At 40.2% G+C, this 21,107-nt stretch overlaps 1 protein-coding gene across 1 annotated transcript in view; it reads left to right on the forward strand.

The window, feature by feature from the left end:
• The window catches only part of Efcab3 (EF-hand calcium binding domain 3), a 506,364-nt gene that overhangs the window by 100,232 nt on the left and 385,025 nt on the right, over positions 1 to 21,107 (forward strand). The window contains exons 17-23 of the mRNA XM_087572380.1: positions 1,715 to 1,783; positions 3,762 to 3,905; positions 4,534 to 4,605; positions 6,487 to 6,573; positions 9,124 to 9,174; positions 17,838 to 17,981; positions 20,456 to 20,527. Of these exons, the coding sequence (XP_087428506.1) occupies positions 1,715 to 1,783; positions 3,762 to 3,905; positions 4,534 to 4,605; positions 6,487 to 6,573; positions 9,124 to 9,174; positions 17,838 to 17,981; positions 20,456 to 20,527 (639 nt within the window). The remainder of the gene's footprint in view (positions 1 to 1,714; positions 1,784 to 3,761; positions 3,906 to 4,533; positions 4,606 to 6,486; positions 6,574 to 9,123; positions 9,175 to 17,837; positions 17,982 to 20,455; positions 20,528 to 21,107) is intronic.

Consider the following 21,107-nt stretch of genomic DNA (forward strand, 5'->3'; position numbering starts at 1 on the left):
AGTATAAAGGAAGCTCATATAATCTGGCTGTTCTATATAAAACATCAACATCTTTATTTTATTTCAACACCTTCAGATTGTATAGTGTGTTACCAGTGAGAACAGATGGGGAGATTGGGAGATTTGAGAGCTATTTGAGGCACGGTGTGTCATGACTCGTGCATGTCATCCCAGCATATTCGGATGGTTGAAGAAGGAAGATTTAGAAGGCCAGCCAGGGTTGCATAGTGAGCTCAAGCCAGCATGTATTACTTAGCAAGACCCTGTTTAAAGAAATGAATTATCTGTTTAAATTTCATGGCAACATCTTCTTATTACGCTAGGATGGCTGACAGATTGAGGTAGAAGCGAAGTCTTTGTGGGTAGGCCTCTGAATATCTCTATAAGAATCAGGCACCTGCACTGCAGTGTTGGGATCTAATTCTATTATTTAGTTCCTAGTAATCAAGTGCTAATTTAAACAACATATGCTACCTATTGAAACCTGTAAAGCAGGGTTTTGGCCATGTGGGGATGTGACTTGCTGGCAGTCACACTTTCTTCTGGCATGTGGTCATCAGCTATGGTAATTCTAAATCTCTGGACTAAGCTTCTACGATGGTGGCTAGGAAGCAAAATTCTTCTCCATATTTGTCTCTTGATTTGTACTCTGATAGTTATATCTTCTTGCATCAATATGAAAGGGTGTTAGCATGAAACTCAAGAAGGATGACCAAAATGCGACTGCTTCACTCTTTCTTTAAAAGGGGAACAAGAATACCCTTGGGAGGGAATAGGGAGGCAAAGTTTAGAACAGAGGCTGAAGGAACACCCATTCAGAGCCTGCCCCACATGTGGCCCATACATATACAGCCACCAAACTAGATAAGATGGATGAAGCAAAGAAGTGCAGGCTGACAGGAACCAGATGTAGATCTCTCCTGAGAGACACAGCCAGAATATGGCAAATACATAGGCGAATGCCAGCAGCGAACAGGACCCCTATTGTCAGAGAAAGGGCTGAAAGAGCTTGAAGGGGCTTGAGACCCCATATGAACAACAATGCCAACCAACCAGAGCTTCCAGGGACTAAGCCACTATCCAAAGACTATACATGGACTGACCCTGAGCTCCAACCTCATAGGTAGCAATGAATAGCCTAGTAAGGGCACCAGTGGAAGGGGAAGCCCTTGGTCCTGCCAAGACTGAACCCCCAGAGAACAGGATTGTTAGGGGGCGGGCGGTAATGGGGGAAGGATGGGGAGGGGAACACCCATATAGGAGAAGAGGGGCAGGGGTTGGGGGGATGTTGGCCTGGAAACTGGGAAAGGGAATAACAATTGTAATGTAAATAGGAAATACCAAATTTAATAAAGATGGAGAAAAATAAAATAAAATAAATAAATAAAAAGAAAGGGTGTTAGTATTTGTCGGACTTTATGGTCAAAGAACTGTGTGTCTGCCACAGAACTTTCTTCTTCAGACGAAGCCTAAGCTAAGGCTGAGATCCACTTCCTATTTTTATTTAGGAGTCTAGCTGCATATTAGAAGACTGCGGGCTGTATGGTTTCTCTTAATTGATGGAATTCTGTACTCTTTTCACTCCGTAAATCAACCTGTTACTTAAAAAGAGTCATTCTTAAACATACACCAGCCAATCACGTTTTTTATAGATTGCTTCACTGTCTCTGACTTTTGTTTAGTGAGGGTAATCTATTTTTTTTTCTCACAAAAGGTGACAAAGTACAATTGGAAGAATTTTCAAAAGCAGTGAAGGACTTGCGTGACTCCTACAGGTTAAAAGGTAACTACGGGTTTGGGGTGTGGTGGGGGAGATGGCTCTGGAGATGAAGCAGTCCCTTGTAAGCCTGGGAATCTGAGTTTGGATCTTTAGAACCCACATACAGGCCAGGAGGGTATGGCATTTGCCTGTGATTCTAATTCTCAGAAGGCAGGCCTGGGACAGACTGAATGGTTAGCTACACTGGCCATATTGATGAACTCTGATCTCAGTGGAGCCAGTGAAGAGTGACTGAGGAAGACCCTTATTGTCAACCTTGCCATATACACATGCACACCTGAACCCCCACACATGCATATCCCACACATGGGGGCACACATGCAAAGGAGGAAGAGGGAGAGGTTGAGGAGGAGGAGGTGGAGAGAGAACAAAAAGGACAAAGAAAAGAAAGAAAAGAAAGAAAGGAAGAAAAGGAAGGAAGGAAGGAGGGAGAGAAGGAGGATGAAGAGGAGGATGGGGAGGGGGAAGAGGGGAGGGGAATGGAAGAAAGAAAAGGAAGAAAGAAAGGAAGAAAAATAAAGAATGAAAGAAGGAGGGAGGAGAAGAAAGAAGAGGAGGGGAAGGAAATAAAGAAAGGAAGGAAAAGAAGGACGTAAGGAGGGAGGATGAGGAGAAGGAAGAGGAGGACGGGGAGCAGGAGCTGTGTATAATAATGTGCACTGAGGTCCTGGGTTCAATCTCCTAGTGATAATTAAGAAAGAGAAGTGAAGGTAAGTAAGTTGATTATTTGAGGCTGTTGAAACTGATTATTATTATTATTATTATTATTATTATTATTATTATTTCATTTCTAGTTAACATATTTGCATTTTTCTTATAGAAGGCAGGCGAAGCTTAGCTTGATCAGAAGTTGGCAGCTTCGATTAGGAAAGAAGTCTATTGAAAGATCTCTTAAATTCCATCTTCCCTTCCGGGGCTCTGTGGAAAATCACTTGCTTTTCTTTTAGATTTGTTTTATACGCTTGCGCATCATGTACGTGTCTGTTACTCTTGGCAGTCTGAAGAGTGTGTTGGGTCGTCTGGAAGTAGACTTATATAGATGGTTGTGAATCGCTATGTGGGTGCTTGGAACTGAACTTCGGTCCTCTATAAAAGCAGCCAGTGCTCTTAACTGTTGAGCCATCTCTCTTGCCCCTCTGTTAGTGATTTTTAAACTTTTCTAGGTATACGTTTTTTAATATAAATTTTCACGGTATTGGGAGCATGTCATAACTTTATGTATAATTTTGAAATTAGAGGGCAGGGCTCAGAAAGACTGTTGTTCAGGACTGATAACATCTTATAAGATGGGGAAAAGGGTAAATGAAGTCATGGAGAGCTAATGGTAGTTGTGCACCTGAATCTGAGAGATGGCCACAGTGGTTAGGAAGACGGCATTGCCACCCAGTACAGAATAAGGCTGAAACTTCTAGGAAGAGTTATCAAGGGCAAGAAAGAGTCAGGATAGTAGAGCCAAGTGTGCTATCTTTAGGAAAACCTATTTGGAAGTGTGGTGGCATATGGGAACTCGGCTTCCAGAACATTTCCTCCATAACCAACTTCCTGTATAGCTAGACTATTTATGGGAGAGCTTGGAAGTACCCAGAGAATAGTGTAAATTTCTATGCTTTCCTTAAGTATGCACACACAAAGGTTTAAAAATTATCATTATGATGGTGATGACGAAGATGATGACGACGACAACGATGATGACAATGACGGTATGTATGATGAATGTGTATTGGCACATACATGTTACAATGTGTGTGGAGGTCAGAGGACAACTTTCAGGCACTGGTTCTCTCCTTCCACTGGGGTTCCAGGGATTTAACTGTGTTTTTCTTCAGGCTTATGCAGCAAATGGCATCACCCACTAAACTGTCTTTGAGACCCTGATCTCAGAACTTAATAACAATTAACCACAGACCACACAGACAAAAGTCTGTTTTTGAAACCAGAGATCAGTTCAGCTGTCAACTCTCTTTTTCATATCTCTTTCTAGAGTTGCAGAAAATAGTTTCAATTCTTGATTCGCTTGAAGGTGAGAAGATACCTGCGAACAACTTGGAAGATTTCTTAAGGAGTCTTGGGATTACATCATTTAAAGATGAAGTGGAAGAAATCCTTCAGTCAGACATTGTTTCTGGTAGGCATTTGGACCATTCTTAGGGTTTAAACAGTTTGTTGGTTTGTTTCATTATGTTGTTGTCTCCTTGTCCTTTTTCTCCCCCCTCCCCCTCCTCTTCCCCTTCTCCCTCCCCTTCCCCCTTCCTCCCTCCTCTTCTGTCTGTAGAAGGATGTACAAGGGTGTTCTTGTCTAGAGACGTTTGGTTATGTTTCTAAGAATATTATCTTTGAACAGGAGCTTTTCCTTAAAGATCTCTTTTGCTGCTAAAAGAATTCTTCCAAGAATCAAGCCTTAATTTTTAACAGCCTTGCTAATATCTTTCTGCTCACAGATGCCTTGTTTTTCTCAGTGAAGAATGGCTTGAGAATTCAAACTGAGTAGAAATTCTACTTTGCCACTTCGAGCCAAGTGAAGTTTTAGGCCTTTCTTGATACTGTCATTCCATTTCAGGCCAAATTGGAACTGTGTCTGTAGCCTTGTACAGGTTCAGGCAAGCGATAATGGTTGGCAACAAATTCAAACGTACTTTAAAAAAAAAGCGTTTTGAAATGTAATTAAAAATGTTTAGTTTGCTCTTAGTTTTTGAAGATTATCATGCCTAGGAATTCCAATTTTCATGTCTCTCCCCCTCTCTCTCTTTCTCTAGAAGACAACATGGCGAGTGTTAAAGAGTGTATAGAAGCTTTGAAAGACACTGCGAAGTTTTCTAACTTCACCGGTAAGAGCTTTTTGGCAAAACTGTTAAGGCCCCTCAGGATCAGTCAGAGGTCATTTAGTCAAGCATCGTCCTTAATGCTCAGTTTCCTCAGTATTTGTTGTGGTTGGTCCCCTCTAAAATTCATGCTGGAATTTAATCCAAATGCGTGTGAGGAGAGAGAACTAGACTGGTAATGGTGCTAAGAGGTGGGGTCTTGGGAGCTGATTAAGATTTGAGAGGGTCCTCAAGGGGGAGTTCTCTGGGTTGACTGAATCCTGGTGGTTCAGGCAGCTTTGGTGGTTGTGCCCATCTCTTGGACCCCTGTTGTTTTCTAAATATTTCCAGCTGTGCCTTGATTTCCCCTTGATATGATTGTTGCTTGGGAGGTAAATTTAAACTTGGTGTTGTGGTTCCGCTGCTGCCCCATGCTTGTTCCTTCTACTTTAGTTTATTGGAGCTAGGGAATGAGGTCTTTAGTAGAGGGCTTAACAGTTCCTCAGTGCATTAGAAGAACGGGACCCCCATTGAAGGAATCAGAGAAAGGACTGAAAGAGTTTGAAGGGGCTTGAGACCCCATATGAACAACAATGCCAACCAACCAGAGCTTCCAGGGACTAAGCCACTACCCAAAGACTGACCCTGGGCTCCAACCTCATAGGTAGCAATGAATAGCCTAGTAAGAGCACCAGTGGAAGGGGAAGCCCTTGGTCCTGCCAAGACTGAACCCCCAATGAACATGATTGTTGGGGGGAGGGCAGTAATGTGGGGAGGATGGGGAGGGGAACACCCATATAGAAGGGGAGGGAGAGGGGTTAGAGGGATGTTGGCCCAGAAACCGGGAAGGGGAATAACAATCGAAATGTAAATAAGAAATACTCAAGTTAATAAAGATAAAAAAAAGAAGCCAAGTTCTAAAATCTTGCATATATTGGTTTAAAAATCAAAATCAAATAACTTACACGAATAGGGTAAGGAGTAGAGGAAAAAATAATCTATTAAATATAGTTATTTTTACATAAGATTTAAATTATATATCATCTCTTTCAATAAATTACCAGGGAAGCCACGATTGGATGTATATTTTTGATGTAGGAGCTCTTTCTGTTTTAATGCCTGCCTGTCTTTCTCCTTCTCTCTTTCTGTCTCTCTCTTAATTACAGGAGATTATTGGCTGTAGGTTTCCTAGTCCAAATGTTTCCTAAGCATGAGGTAATTAGAATGGTCTTCATGATATGTGAATTTAGCTTCCTGGAGCAAGGGATATAGGCAAAGAAGGAAGGCAGAAAGGGAAGATCTTGGCTTCAGAGGATGCTTGGGGGATGAAGGGAACTTTTTTCTTTTTCTTTTTTTCGGAGCTGGGGACCGAACCCAGGGCCTTGTGCTTGCTAGGCAAGCGCTCTACTGCTGAGCTAAATCCCCAACTCCCGAAGGGAACTTTTAAACTGAAAAAGCTATATATTTGATATATATATATAAATTATATATACGCACATATATAAGTTTATATATATATACATATATATATATATCATCTAAATCCTAGGCTTTACAAGTTTAAAACTTAAACGAGGGTTTTAAGTATATGTCCATTCTGGGTTACATAGCGAGCCTCTGAAAGAAAAAAAAAAAAACAAAATAAAAATGGGTCTAGTTACCATGATCTAAAGATGTGCACAAAAGATGGTTGGCTTGAAGAAGACCATCGGAGTGGAGAGGGATCGCTGTACTTACATGGCTACGTGTGGTTAGCGAGAGCCGTCCTAGGAAATGCAGATCTAAAAGAGGTTATTGATTATCTCTGTGTGCTCAAAAAACTTAGATCCACAAACTGAATACTATATTGAAACATGCTGTATGTATACTGTATGTGCATGTCATTGGCACATTTTCCTGTACTTGTAGCATTGAAGGAGGCCATTGAAATGCTGGATTCTATCAAAGGAAGTACTGATAAAGAGCAGTACCTGAAGGAGCTGGAAGATCTAGAGGGTGAGTTGATTAAACTGACAGCCAGCAACTTGTAATTAACATTTATTTCACTTCTTCAAAATTAAGGGAACTTATCCATGGGCTTTCAGTTCTAATGGTTAACATTACTGCTTTTCTAATTTTCTCTAAAGGTAATTTTTAATTATGTCTACGTGCTTGCCTCTGTGTTTGGGTATGTGTATGTGAGTGTAGGTTCTGGAGGAGACCGATGGCTTTGCATCCACTTCTATTTGGAACCATAGGAAATTGTGAGCTGCCCCATTAGAATAGACCCGAGATGCTCTGTAAGAGCCTCTGAGCCATCTCTTCAGCCCCATTTCTAAATGTTTATTCGAGGACTTCGAGTTATTTTACCAGATACCAATTATTCTTAATAATTCCCAAATAATGGCAAGAACACATTGGAACACTAGCATTGATTAGGTTTCAGACGATGTATTGACAGATTAAATTTTTTAAAGGATATATTTATTTTACACGTATGAGTGTTTTGTATGCATGTATGTGTGTGCATCATGTGCATGTCTGGTGCCTGAAGAGGCCACAAGAGGGTATTGAAATCTGGAAGTGGTATTCTAGATGGTTAAGAGACACTTGGTGTGTTCTAGGAATTGAACCTGGGTTCTCTGCAAGAGCAGCCAGTGTTCTTAACCACTGAGCATCTCTCTAGAGAGCCTATGTGAGCCCATGAGCCAGATTAGTAACTGTATCTTAGATTGTTTCTGTATGTTGTTGAGTGGCTTCAAACTCATGTTTCTTTCTATGTAAATCTCATTACACATTAATACATTTTTGTGTGTATTTTAGATAACATTCGTGCTGTGGTATTAAAGAGCACTGGTCATCTCCCTCTTCTCTTCTCCCTTTCTCTTTCCTTCTCTCCTGCTCTTTCTCCCCCCACTTCTTTGTAACAGGCCATTAGGTAAAGTATCGTTGAGTAAGTATGTCTGCTTTTGTCACCAGTTCTGTTATTGTTTACCTGATCATCTACAGGGCACTTAATTATATTTTAAAAGATATTTACTGCCTTTGAATAGAATTTTAGCAAAAAAGACAGTTAAAATTGTCCCAAGGATTGGCCAGCCAAGTTGCTCAGTGGGTAGAGATGTATGACTGCCAGAGGCTTGTGCCTAACCGCCCACAGTTTTCTGAAGGTATGTTTCGCAGTCCATAACAGTTTTATTGCTAGGACCAATGAGGAAGGACTATATCTTGGGAGCAGAGGCAAGAGTTGTACACAAAGCATCCTCATCCTGTAGTACATATGGCAACAACACTGCAGTCAGATAGACATCTGGACCAACATGTTAATAGTGCTGAGGTCCAGAAATCCCAGAGTTATCTACAAAATTGTCCAACTCTACATTTTGGAAAAAAATATATTTTAAGTAAAGTTAGTTCTTCAACCCCAGACAAATTTTAAGGTAATAATGATTTATCTGTGTTCTAACTGCCTTTCGTTTCAAGTAATACCCTGATATTTGTGAGTTATATAATTTTTTTTAAAATTGCAGTCAGACCCATTTATACAAGTAGAGTGGAGTTGGGGAGATTGCTCCATAGTTAGAATACTGGCTGTTCTTAGGGACCCGGGTTCAATTCCCAGCACCCACATGGCAGCTCACAAATGTTTGCACATAATTCCAGTTCAGGGGATCTGATGCACTCTTCAGTCCCTGGGTACACATGTGTTCACAGACATACACAGACAAACATCTATCCATATAAAATAATAAAATATTAGAAAATGGAATGACTTGTTTTCTATTGTCTATTCCCGGAATGGGCCTTTGTTTCAGTTTGCTTCTCCGTAGGAGAGATGTGGGCTAGATAAGCTAAGTGCAAATGGACACAAGAAAAGCTCCAGACTCAGCAGCTAGGTAGAGAGAGGAAGAGAAAAGGAGAGGGTGAGTTGTCTTAGTTAGGGCTTTACTGCTGTGAGCAGACACCGTGACCAAGGCAAGTCTTATGAAGGACAACATTTAATTGGGGATGGCTCACAGGTTCAGAGGGTCAGTCCGTTATCATCAAGGTGGGAGCATGGCGGCATCCAGGCAGGCATGGTGCAGGCAGAGCTGAGAGTTCTACATCTTCATCTGAAGGCTGCTATTGGAAGACTTTCAGGCAGCTAGGAGGAGGGTCTTAAAGGCCACACCCACAGTGACACACCTACTCCCACAAGGCCACACCTACTCTAATGGGACCACACCTTCTAGTAGTGCCATTCTGTGGGCAGAGCATATGCAAATCCATCACAGTGAGAAAGAGAGAAAGGGGAAGGAGGGGGTGAGAGGGACTAAGTTCAGAGTAATAAGTAAACACTTGATTGAATAGATGCTAGGAAAGCAGAGGGACCTTTTATGTTAGGGACTTTCATGTTTAGGGAGCACGGAGGAAGCTAGAAAACGAGGACATGATTGTGTGAGAAGGGAGTAGCCATCCTTGTCCAATGTTGTCAGGAGATAATATCCCCTTACGTTATCCCTTGTTTCCTGTCAAAGCAGGTAAGATCAAACTGTTCTTCCTTTCACTGTTTCACTGTATTTTCAGGTTTAAGAAAAGAAATGTTGCCTTTAAACCTGAAATTACCAACAGTAAGCGGTGAGTATGAACCTTCTAAATCTGTATGTATGTATGTATGTATGTATATATGTATGTATGTATGTATGTAAGTATGTATGTATGTCTATATATTTCATACAGCAAGAGATTTTTAGGCTGCCGTTGTCCAATGCTGATGTATTTCTAATGTATGTCACCCAAGCATTTCTTTGCTTTTCATAATTTCCCGTTCCATCCATCTTCCTGAAAATGTCATGCGTCCATTTTTTTCTTTACAACCACATAGAATCCCATAATATATAAGCAGCGCATAGTCTTTATCCATGGACATCTAGGCTGGCTCCATCGCTTAGCTGTTGTGAATAAGGGAGCAGCAAGCATAAGAAGCCAGTATCTCTGTGGTAGGGCTTAGAGGGCTTTGGGCATCCGTGCAGGAGAGGTACAGCAGTCACAGAGCTGTTATCCTTCAGTTTCCTGAGAAACTTCCAGACCGTTTTCCACAGTGCGTTTGCGGTAATTCTGTAGCGTTACTGTGTACCACTTATTTTTCAGACTCTACTACTTTGGCTGAATTGGTTCACCTCTTCCCCACTACAAATTCCATGCTTTACCCCTCCTCATTCACATATTTTGTTACTTGGAATATTCTTCTCTGACCCATTGTGGTCACCTTGTTCGCTGGTGAGCGTGCATCCTTGGAGACACCTCCCCCTCACCCAGTAGCTCGCAGCAGTCTCCTTTGTCACGTGCTCTTACCAGCTCATTTCTGTTTCAGAGTACTTGTTCCGTGTAAATGTTTTGCATTATTAGATGAACGTTATTGCCTCTTATTTGCCAAGAATTGCCATTGACCAAGGGGCAATTGTAGCTCTAGAATGCAGTGAAATCCTGGTTCTTATCTTACTGGTAAGAATGACTAGTGTTTATGAGCTAATTAAATTTGGTATGCCAGATATTGTTTTGGATCTTTCATAATTTTAAATATTCACTGAATGAATGATGTACTCTCTCTCTCTCTCTCTAGCCCCACTGTTTATCAGACTTGCATCTGTATTTATTCTGTAGTCAGAGTACTTATCACAATTTAAATTGCTTCGGTTTGCTCTTGGTTCCGTGCGTTCACATACCCCATTTACTTGGTATGGGTTCCTGTTGGATCAACTTACCCTCCCTCACCCCCGCAGCTTGGCTCAGATGCTGTGTTCCATTTCATAGAGCTCTATCCTGAGTTTATTGGTCATTAATGAAGTGGGAGGGTTAATCTGAGATTGATCTTGTGTTCGCTTTTCTCACAGCACCAATTATGTGGTAGACTCTAACTTTGTGTGCAGAGATGACAGAGTCATTCTGTCTTGTTAAGGACTTTACAGGAAGTTCTTTGAGAAGAAGGCTTGCTTTTTCAACATTGTCTCTCCGTAGCTATAAAATGAATGCTTGTGAGAATGATGTAGGTGGCGTTCTCCTGCAAGTGACTTTTGTGAAGGCTCGAACTGTTTTGTGTACCTTCAGAGTGTGAAATGCGAGGAACTTCATTTCGAGGTTAAAAGAGAAATGATATAGAGGAAAAAACTAAGAACACAGATGCTTTAAAATATATCTTATATATTCAATTCTGTAAGATCAATAAGACTTGTCATTCTGGCTCTAGAGGTTGTGGACAAAAAAAATTCCCTAGTTAAGAGAGACCATTAATGGCTGATAAACTTGCAATTCAGTTTGATGAAATGGAGTCCAGGTTCCTCCCCTGACTCTCCTTAATGAGTGACTCTGAGCTATAAGGGGAAGCAACACTCCCTGCCCTAAGTTCTTTGGCCAGTGTTTATCATAGGGGTAAAAAGCAAACGAGAATATCTCTTAACATCCATTTAACAGGAACTTAAAAAAAAACTTAAATATAGTTTGAACTAAGGAGGTCATTGTTACAAATAGAAATAGTTTACTTCTGCTAGATTGTTGGTTCAGGTACATTTTTGACACAGGGGATTGCTAGAAGCAGGTTTTAAACAGGTTGATTTACATGTATCTTTTTGGTTTTATCAGGCTTTAAACAGGTTGATTTACATGTATCTTTTTGGTTTTATCAGGCTTTAAACAAGTTGATTTACATGTATCTTTTTGGTTTTGAGACAAGTTCTTTATTAGGTGTCACTGGCTCTCCTGGGACTCTCTGTCTAGCCCAGTATGGCCTACAACTCATGGAGATCCACTTTCCTCTGCCTTCTGAGTGCTGGAATTAAAGATGTGTACCACACACCCATTCCGTTATGTATTTTTTATTACTTTTTCTTATTAACTTAAGTATTTCTTATTTACATTTCTAGTATTATTCCCTTTCCCAGTTTCCGGGCAAACATCCCCCAACCCCCACCCCCTCCCCTTCTTTAGGGGTGTTCCCCTCCCCATCCTCCCCCAATTGCTGCCCTCGCCCCAACAATCACGTTCACTGGGGGTTCAGTTTTAGCAGGACCAAGGGCTTCCCCTTCCACTGGTGATCTTACTAGGATATTCATTGATACCTATGAGGTCAGAGTCCAGGGTCAGTCCATGTATAGTCTTTAGGTAGTGGCTTAGTCCCTGGAAGCTCTGGTTGCTTGGCATTGTTGTACATATGGGGTCTCAAGCCCCTTCAAGCTCTTCCAGTTCTTTCTCTGATTCCTTCAACGGGGGTCCAATTCTCAGTTCAGTGGTTTGCTGCTGGCATTCGCCTCTGTATTTGCTGTATTCTGGCTGTTTCTCTCAGGAGAGATCTACATCCTACTCCTGTCAGCCTGCACTTCTTTGCTTCATCCATCTTGTCTAATTGGGTGGCTGTATATGTATGGGCCACATGTGGGGCAGGCTCTGAATGGGTGTTCCTTCTGTCTCTGTTTTAATCTTTGCCTCTCTATTTCCTGCCAAGGGTATTCTTGTTCCCCTTTTAAAGAAGGAGTGAAGCATTCCCATTTTGATCATCTGTCTTGAGTTTCATGTGTTCTATGCATCTAGGGTAATTCAAACATTTGGGCTAATAGCCACTTATCAATGAGTGCATACCATGTGTGTTTTTCTGTGATTGGGTTACCTCACTCAGGATGATATTTTCCAGTTCCAGACATTTGCCTATGAATTTCATAAAGGCATTGTTTTGATAGCTGAGTAATATTCCATTGTGTAGATGTACACATTTTCTGTATCCATTCCTCTGTTGAAGGGCATCTGGGTTCTTTCCAGCTTCTGGCTATTATAAATAAGGCTGCTATGAACATAGTGGAGCACTTGTCTTTTTTATATGTTGGGGCATCTTTTGGGTATATGCCCAAGAGAGGTATAGCTGGATCCTCAGGTAGTTCAATGTCCAATTTTCTGAGGAACCTCCAGACTGATTTCCAGAATGGTTTTACCAGTCTGCAATCCCACCAACAATGGAGGAGTGTTCCTCTTTCTCCACATCCTCGCCAGCATCTGCTGTCACCTGAGTTTTTGATCTTAGCCATTCTCACTGGTGTGAGGTGAAATCTCAGGGTTGTTTTGATTTGCATATTTCCCTTATGACTAAAGATGTTGAACATTTCTTTAAGTGTTTCTCAGCCATTCGGCATTCCTCAACTCTGAATTCTTTGTTTAGCTCTGAGCCCCATTTTTTAATAGGGTTATTTGTCTCCCTGCAGTCTAACTTCTTGAGTTCTTTGTATATTTTGGATATAAGGCCTCTATCTGTTGTAGGATTGGTAAAGATCTTTTCCCAATCTGTTGGTTGCCGTTTTGTCCTAACCACAGTGTCCTTTGCCTTACAGAAGCTTTGCAGTTTTATGAGATCCCATTTGTCGATTCTTGATCTTAGAGCATAAGCCATTGGTGTTTTGTTCAGGAAATTTTTTCCAGTGCCCATGTGTTCGAAATGCTGCCCTAGTTTTTCTTCTATTAGTTTGAGTGTGTCTGGTTTGATGTGGAGGTCCTTGATCCACTTGGACTTAAGCTTTGTACAGGGTGATAAGCATGGATCGATCTGCATTCTTCTACATGTTGCCCTCCAGTTGAACCAGCACCATTTGCTGAAAATGCTATCTTTTCCCATTGGATGGTTTTGGCTCCTTTGTCAAAAATCAAGTGACCATAGGTGTGTGGGTTCATTTCTGGGTCTTCAATTCTGTTCCATTGGTCTATCTGCCTGTCTCTGTACCAATACCATGCAGTTTTTATCACTGTTGCTCTGTAATACTGCTTGAGTTCAGGGATAGTGATTCCCCCTGAAGTCCTTTTATTGTTGAGAATAGTTTTAGCTACCCTGGGTTTTTTGTTATTCCAGATGAATTTGCAAATTGTTCTGTCTAACTCTTTGAAGAATTGGATTGATATTTTGATGGGGATTGCATTGAATCTGTAGATTGCTTTTGGTAAAATGGCCATTTTTACTATATTAATCCTGCCAATCCATGAGCATGGGAGATCTTTCCATCTTCTGAGGTCTTCTTCAATTTCTTTCTTCAGAGTCTTGAAGTTCTTATTGTACAGATCTTTTACTTGCTTGGTTAAAGTCACACCGGGGTAATTTATATTACTTGGGTCTATTATGAAGGGTGTCGTTTCCCTAATTTCTTTCTCGGCTTGTTCTCTTTTGTGTAGAGGAAGGCTACTGATTTAGTTGAGTTAATTTTATACCCAGCCACTTTGCTGAAGTTGTTTATCAGCTTTAGTAGTTCTCTGGTGGAACTTTTGGGATCACTTAAATATACTATCATATCATCTGCAAATAGTGATATTTTGACTTCTTCTTTTCCGATCTGTATCCCCTAGATCTCCTTTTGTTGTCTGATTGCTCTGGCTAGAACTTCAAGAACTATATTGAATAAGAAGGGAGAGAGTGGGCAGCCTTGTCTAGTCCCTGATTTTAGTGGGATTGCTTCAAGTTTCTTTCCATTTAGTTTAATGTTAGCAACTGGTTTGCCGTATATGGCTTTTACTATGTTTAATTATGGGCCTTGAATTCCTATTCTTTCCAGGACTTTTATCATGAAGGGGTGTTGAATTTTGTCAAATGCTTTCTCAGCATCTAATGAAATGATCATGTGGTTTTGTTCTTTCAGTTTGTTTATATAATGGATCACGTTGATGGTTTTCCGTATATTAAACCATCCCTGCACGCCTGGGATGAAGCCTACTTGATCATGGTGGATGATTGTTTTGATGTGCTCTTGGATTCGGTTTGCCAGAATTTTATTGAGTATTTTCGCGTCGATATGCATAAGGGAAATTGGTCTGAAGTTCTCTTTCTTTGTTGGGTCTTTGTGTGGTTTAGGTATAAGAGTAATTGTGGCTTCATAGAAGGAATTCGGTAGTGCTCCATCTGTTTCAATTTTGTGGAATAGTGTGGATAGTATTGGTATGAGGTCTTCTATGAAGGTCTGATAGAATTCTGCACTAAACCCGTCTGGACCTGGGCTCTCTCTGGTTGGGAGACTTTTAATGACTGCTTCTATTTCCTTAGGAGGTATGGGGTTGTTTAACTGGTTTATCTGTTCCTGATTTAACTTCGGTACCTGGTATCTGTCTAGGAAATTGTCCATTTCCTGCAGATTTTCAAGTTTTGTTCATATAGGCTTTTATTGTAAGATCTGATGATTTTTTGAATTTCCTCTGAATGTGTAGTTATGTCTCCCTTTTCATTTCTGATTTTGTTAATTTGGACACACTGTCTGTGTCCTCTTGTTAGTCTGGCTAAGGGTTTATCTGTCTTGTTGATTTTCTCAAAGAACCAACTTTTGGTGCTGTTGATTCTTTCTATGGTCCTTTTTGTTTCTATTTAGCTGATTTCAGCTCTGAGTTTGATTATTTCCTGCCCTCTATTCCTCCTGGATGTATTTGCTTCTTTTTGTTCTAGAGCTTTTAGGTGTGCTGTCAAGCTGCTGACATATGCTCTCTCCTGTTTCTTTCTGCAGGCACTCAGAGCTATGAGTTTTCCTCTTAGCACAGCTTTCATTGTGTCCCATAAGTTTGGGTATGTTGTACCTTCATTTTCATTAAATTCTAAGAAGTCTTTAATTTCTTTCTTGACCAGGTTATTGTTGAGTAGAGCATTGTTTAACTTCCACATATATGTGGGCATTCTTCCCTTATTGTTATTGAAGACCAGCTTTAGGCCGTGGTGGTCTGATAGCACAATGGGATTATTTCTATCTTTCTGTACCTGTTGAGGCCCGTTTTTTGACCAATTATATGGTCAATTTTGGAGAAAGTACCATGAGGAGCTGAGAAGAATGTATATCCTTTTGCTTTAGGATAGAATGTTCTATAAATATCTGTTAAGTCCATTTTGTTCATGACTTCTCTTAGTCTGTCTATGTCTCTGTTTAATTTCTGTTTCCATGATCTGTCCATTGATGAGAGTGGGGTGTTGAAATCTCCTACTATTATTGTGTGAGGTGCAATGTGTGCTTTGAGTTTTAGTAAGGTTTCTTTTATGTATGTAGGTGCCCTTGGATTTGCGGCATAGATATTTAGGATTGAGAGTTCATCTTGGTGGATTTTTCCTTTGATGAATATGAAGTGTCCTTCCTTATCTTTTTTGATGACTTTTAGTTGAAAATTGATTTTATTTGATATTAGAATGGCTACTCCAGCTTGCTTCTTCAGACCATTTGCTTGGAAAGTTGTTTTCCAGCCTTTCACTCTGAGGTAGTGTCTGTCTTTGTCTCTGAGGTGTGTTTCCTGTAGGCAGCAGAATGCAGGGTCCTCATTGCGTATCCAGTTTGTTAATCTATGTCTTTTTCTTGGGGAGTTGAGACCATTGATGTTGAGAGATATTAAGGAATAGTGATTATTGCTTCCTGTTATATTCATATTTGGATACGAGGTTACGTTTGTGTGCTTTTCTTCTCTTTGTTTTGTTGCCAAGATGATTAATTTCTTGATTCTTCTAGGGTATAGCTTGTTTCCTTATGTTGGGCTTTACCGTTTATTATCCTTTGTAGTGCTGGATTTGTAGAAAGATATTGTGTAAATTTGGTTTTGTCATGGAGTATCTTGGTTTCTCCATCTATGTTAATTGCGAGTTTTGCTGGATACAGTAACCTGGGCTGGCATTTGTGTTCTCTTAGGGTCTGTATGACATCTATCCAGGATCTTCTGGCTTTCATAGTCTCTGGCGAAAAGTCTGGTGTGATTCTGATAGGTCTGCCTTTATATGTTACTTGACCTTTTTCCCTACTGCTTTTAATATTCTTTCTTTATTTTGTGCATTTGGTGTTTTGACTATTATGTGACAGTAGGTGTTTCTTTTCTGGTCCAATCTATTTAGAGTTCTGTAGGCTTCTTGTATGCTTATGGGTATCCCTTTCTTTAGGTTAGCGAAGTTTTCTTCTATGATTTTGTTGAAGATATTTACTGGTTCTTTGAGCTGGGAGTCTTCACTCTCTTCTATACCTATTATCCTTAGGTTTGATCTTCTCATTGAGTCCTGGATTTCCTGTATGTTTTGGACCAGTAGCTTTTTCCGCTTTACATTATCTTTGACAGTTGAGTCGATGATTTCTATGGAATATCTTCTGCTCCTGAGATTCTTTTTCCTATCTCTTGTATTCTGTTGGTGATGCTTGTATCTACGACTCCTTGTCTCTTTCTTTGGTTTTCTATATCCAGGGTTGTTTCCATGTGTTCTTTCTTGATTGCTTCTATTTCCATTTTTAATTCCTTCAACTGTTTGATTGTGTTTTCCTGGAATTCTTTCAGGGATTTTTGTGATTCCTCTCTGTAGGCTTCTACTTGTTTATTTATGTTTTCCTGCATTTCTCTAAGGGAGTTCTTCATGTCTTTCTTGAAGTCCTCCAGCATCATGATCAAATACAATTTTGAAACTAGATCTTGCTTTTCTGGTGTGTTTGGATATTCAGTGTTTGCTTTGGTGGGAGAATTGGGCTCCAATGATGCCATGTAGTCTTGGTTTCTGTTGCTTTGGTTCCTGCGCTTGCCTCTCGCCATCAGACTATCTCTAGTGTTACTTTGTTCTGTTATTTCTGACAGTCGCTAGACTGTCCTATAAGCCTGTGTTTCAGGAGTGCTGTAGACCTGTTTTCCTGTTTTCTTTCAGCCAGTTATGGGAACAGAGTGTTCTACTTTCGGGCGTGTAGTTTTTCCTATCTACAGGTCTTCAGCTGTTCCTGTGGGCCTGTGTCCTGAGTTCACCAGGCAGGTCGCTTGGAGCAGAAAGGGTGGTCTTACCTGTGGTCCCGAGGCTCAAGTTTGCTCGTGGGGTGTTGCTTATGAGCTCTCTGCGGGGGCAGCAACCAGGAGGATCGGCGCCACCCTCTCTGGGAGCCCCCGTGCACCAGAGTCCCAGATGGCGTTTGGTGTTTTCCTCTGGAGTCAGAGATGTGGGCAGAGTGTAGTCTCTTCTGGTTTCCCAGGCGTGTCTGCCTCTCTGAAGGTTTAGCTCTCCCTCCCACGGGATTTGGGTGCAGAGAACTGTTTATCTGGTCGGTCCCTTCAGGTTCCGGTGGTGTCTCAGACGCAGTGGACCTGCTGCTCCTGTGCCCTTATCTACGGGAACCTAGAGGCCGTACACAGTTTCCTCTTGGGCCAGGGATGTGGGCAGGGGTGGGCAGTGTTGGTGGTCTCTTCCGCTCTGCAGTCTCAGGAGTGCCCACCTGTCCGGGCGGTGAGCTCTCTCTCACATTGGGTTTCCGTTATGTATTTTTATAACAGTATATTGCACACATTTATCTTTTTAGATATCAAAGAAGCTGCTGACATCTTGTCACAGGTTGAAGATGGCAAGATTGCTATATCTGACTTGGAGCATGCCTTGAAATGTTCGAATCCTAATTTAACTGAAGAGGACATTAAAGAAGCTCTTAAACATTGTTATGTCACTGGTGAGATATAAAGAAATTATTAAGTATGTCTTTATTTTTTCCTATTCCTGGATAATATAATATAATATATAAATAAAAATATAAAATATAGTACATGTATCTATAATGAATAAATAATATGTATCGTATAGACAGATAATTACATATTATATAATATAAAATCATTATATTATATTGATTAAAATATATATTTTATAGATAATATTATATAAATATTATCTATATGGTTAAAATGAGAAGTAGAGTCATGTTATTGGAAGCTTAGGTGGATATCAGTGAGAGCCAATCCTACTAATTTACATATTTATTGACATATCTAAATGCTCGTACTCACCTGGTTATGATATATACTTATTAGATAATTACCATTCATTACTTGTAAGCCTGAGTGGGAAAATACCACACACTGTAGAAAATACTGTCTTGATATAGAATCTCTCTTTAGCGGAATTCCAACATCACCCGTCATTTTACAGTGCTTGCCACATTTTGATTTTTTTCATCAAATAGTGCATTCTAAGAGTGTAATGATTTTGTTGAGTAATTGTTTCCAAGGGGCCCCATAGTTCCCTTTGTTTTCCACCTCTGCCTTCAGTAATAAGTGCTTGATCACCTCATGACACATATGTGTATGAATATAAATTTATGTGTGTATGTATTATATACATATTTACTTTTAGAATATGAAGATGCTGAGTTTTAGGCCATCTTTTATGTTGGGATTAACAGTCCGCCCCCTCATGCCTGTCTCATGTATCTTGGTTATGGATTAGACTAGCTCCTCTAGATTACTTTTTATCCGTGTCAGTTTTTATCTGACTTGGTCATTTAGGCCTCCTTATTTATACTATCAGTGAACATATCTACCAGTGTAACGTCTTAAGATTTGTTTTGGGGTTGGAGAGATGGCTCAGAGGTTAAGAACACTGGCTGCTCTTTCAGAGGTCCTGAGTTTAATTCCCTGCAACTACACCATCTGAAATGGGATCTGATACCGTGTTCTGGTTTATCTGAAGACAGGTGTAGTGTATTCATATGAGTGTGTGTGTGTGTGTGTGTGTGTGTGTGTGTGTGTGTGTGAGAGAGAGAGAGAGAGAGAGAGAGAGAGAGAGAGAGAGAGAGGCAGAGAGAGAGAGAATACCATGTATATGAGTATCTGAGGAGGTTGGAAGAAGGTGTTAGATCCATGGGAGCTGGAGTTGAGGAGGCTGTGAGACTCTGGGCAGTAAAGTTGGACTTTTGATTTTGCCCTATATAAGTTATTTGAATTTAGTCTCCAAACTAACCTAAGATTCCGAGCGGACCTTCAGATCCCCAGAGGAACTTTCTCCTCACTTTATGCCATATTGGGTGTTTTGTGTCTCTTTCACACTAAGTCAGTGAGCATACTGTGTCATGCTTACATTTTAAGTTTTTATTTTTACTTATGTGAACGCATATGTCTGTGTGAGTGTGTGCTACGTGTGTGCAGGTTCCTGGTAAGCCCACAAGAGGGCATTGGGTCCTTTGGGGCTAGAGTCAATGTGGTTGTAAACTACTGGACATGGGCCCTTCAGAAGAGCAGGAGGCATCCTTAACTTTCGAGGGTCTCTCTGCAACCCCTCCCTGTCTCCTTCTACTTGTGGAAAGAAATCTTTTATGCATCCCGGTTTACTCGGTTTATACTCTAACTCCCATTTTAGCATAGACTTAGGTCTTTTGTAAAATTCTGCATGAACACGTGGATAAACTATTTAGTAATTTCTGAGTCTTAATTTTATTAACTCACTGCTCACCTATCTATGTCTCAGTTCCTAGTTAACCTTTCTTATTTCCTTCACAAGACTCCAGTCATAGATTTTACATGCTATCTCCTGGCATTTATATAGGGATAGTTTCTGTGTTACCCACACTCTCTTTTTATTAGTGTTCCAACTTTTTCAGGACTTCTGGGACTGTGTGTGTGTGTGTGTGTGTGTGTGTGTGTGTGTGTGTGTGTGTGTGTGGTCAACACTGACACTCATCAGTGTGTGTATCTGTAGTCAACATTGTCACTCGTCAGTGTGTGTATGTGTAGCTAACATTGTCACCTATCAGTGTGTGTGCCTAGAGTTAACACTGCCACTCCTGTAATGAGATTGAATCAGTTTAAATCACTGTCTGTCTCTAGAGCTTTCAGGTCTTGTCATTTGAACAAATTAACTTTTGTTTTCATCTTTTAATACTAGGTATATTAGTGATACACAAATATGCAATTTTGTGAAGATTTAAGTAGTTAACACGTGTAAAATATAAAAATGAAACTAAAATTTTATTTAATATTAACTGAATACATCATATAAAAGTGTTAGAAGTTCTATTGAAACAGTTTCTATAATTTGTGAAAAGTGACAAAAGTGAGTTTTATATAATTTTTATGAATTAGAATCTTAATTTCATGTTCCGATTAATGCAAAGTTTTTAAATGTGAAATACGTTTGATTTTGACCTTCTAGATGACATGGAAGTGGACTTAAAAGATTTCCTCACGGAATTAAAAAAGACTTCAAGCTTTAAAGACTCCGGAGGTATGTGAATACTTCTGGTTCAAGAGCATGACTGGAAAATTGCTTTATGATTGATGAAGATTTACATAGATGTTTATTTTAAAGATGTGTGTGTGTGTGTGTGTGTGTGTGGTGTGTGTGTGTTTGTGTCTGGTGTGTGTGTGTACACATATGTACATAAGCATGGCCATGTGGGCAATTCATGGAGTCTAGAGACATTGAGTCCCCTGGAGCTGGAATCACAGGTGGTTGTGAGTCCCTCAACATGTGTGATGGGAACTGAACTTTGCAAGAGCACTGTGTGCTCTTAACCACTGACCATATCTCTAGCTCCCAGATGTGTGTTTTTAGTTGATATATAAGTTATAACCATATACACTGTCCTTTAAATTATGTAATTTATCGGTTTTTAGTCACTGAGTTATATAACCTGTTATATAACCCACCCCAGGCTTCCCAGTACCTGGTACTACTACATGTTTAACCCATCTTGTTTTATAACTTTCATATTTTCTTACGGATCTCTTATTTTTTTCCAGGTCTCACAAAAAGTATTAACATACACATGTTCTCAGATGCTCTGGTTTGAAATACTCTCTAC

This window comes from Rattus norvegicus, chromosome 10 (assembly GCF_021556685.1).
Source record: "Rattus norvegicus strain SHRSP/BbbUtx chromosome 10, alternate assembly SHRSP_T2T, whole genome shotgun sequence".
Taxonomy (NCBI): Eukaryota; Metazoa; Chordata; class Mammalia; order Rodentia; family Muridae; genus Rattus; species Rattus norvegicus.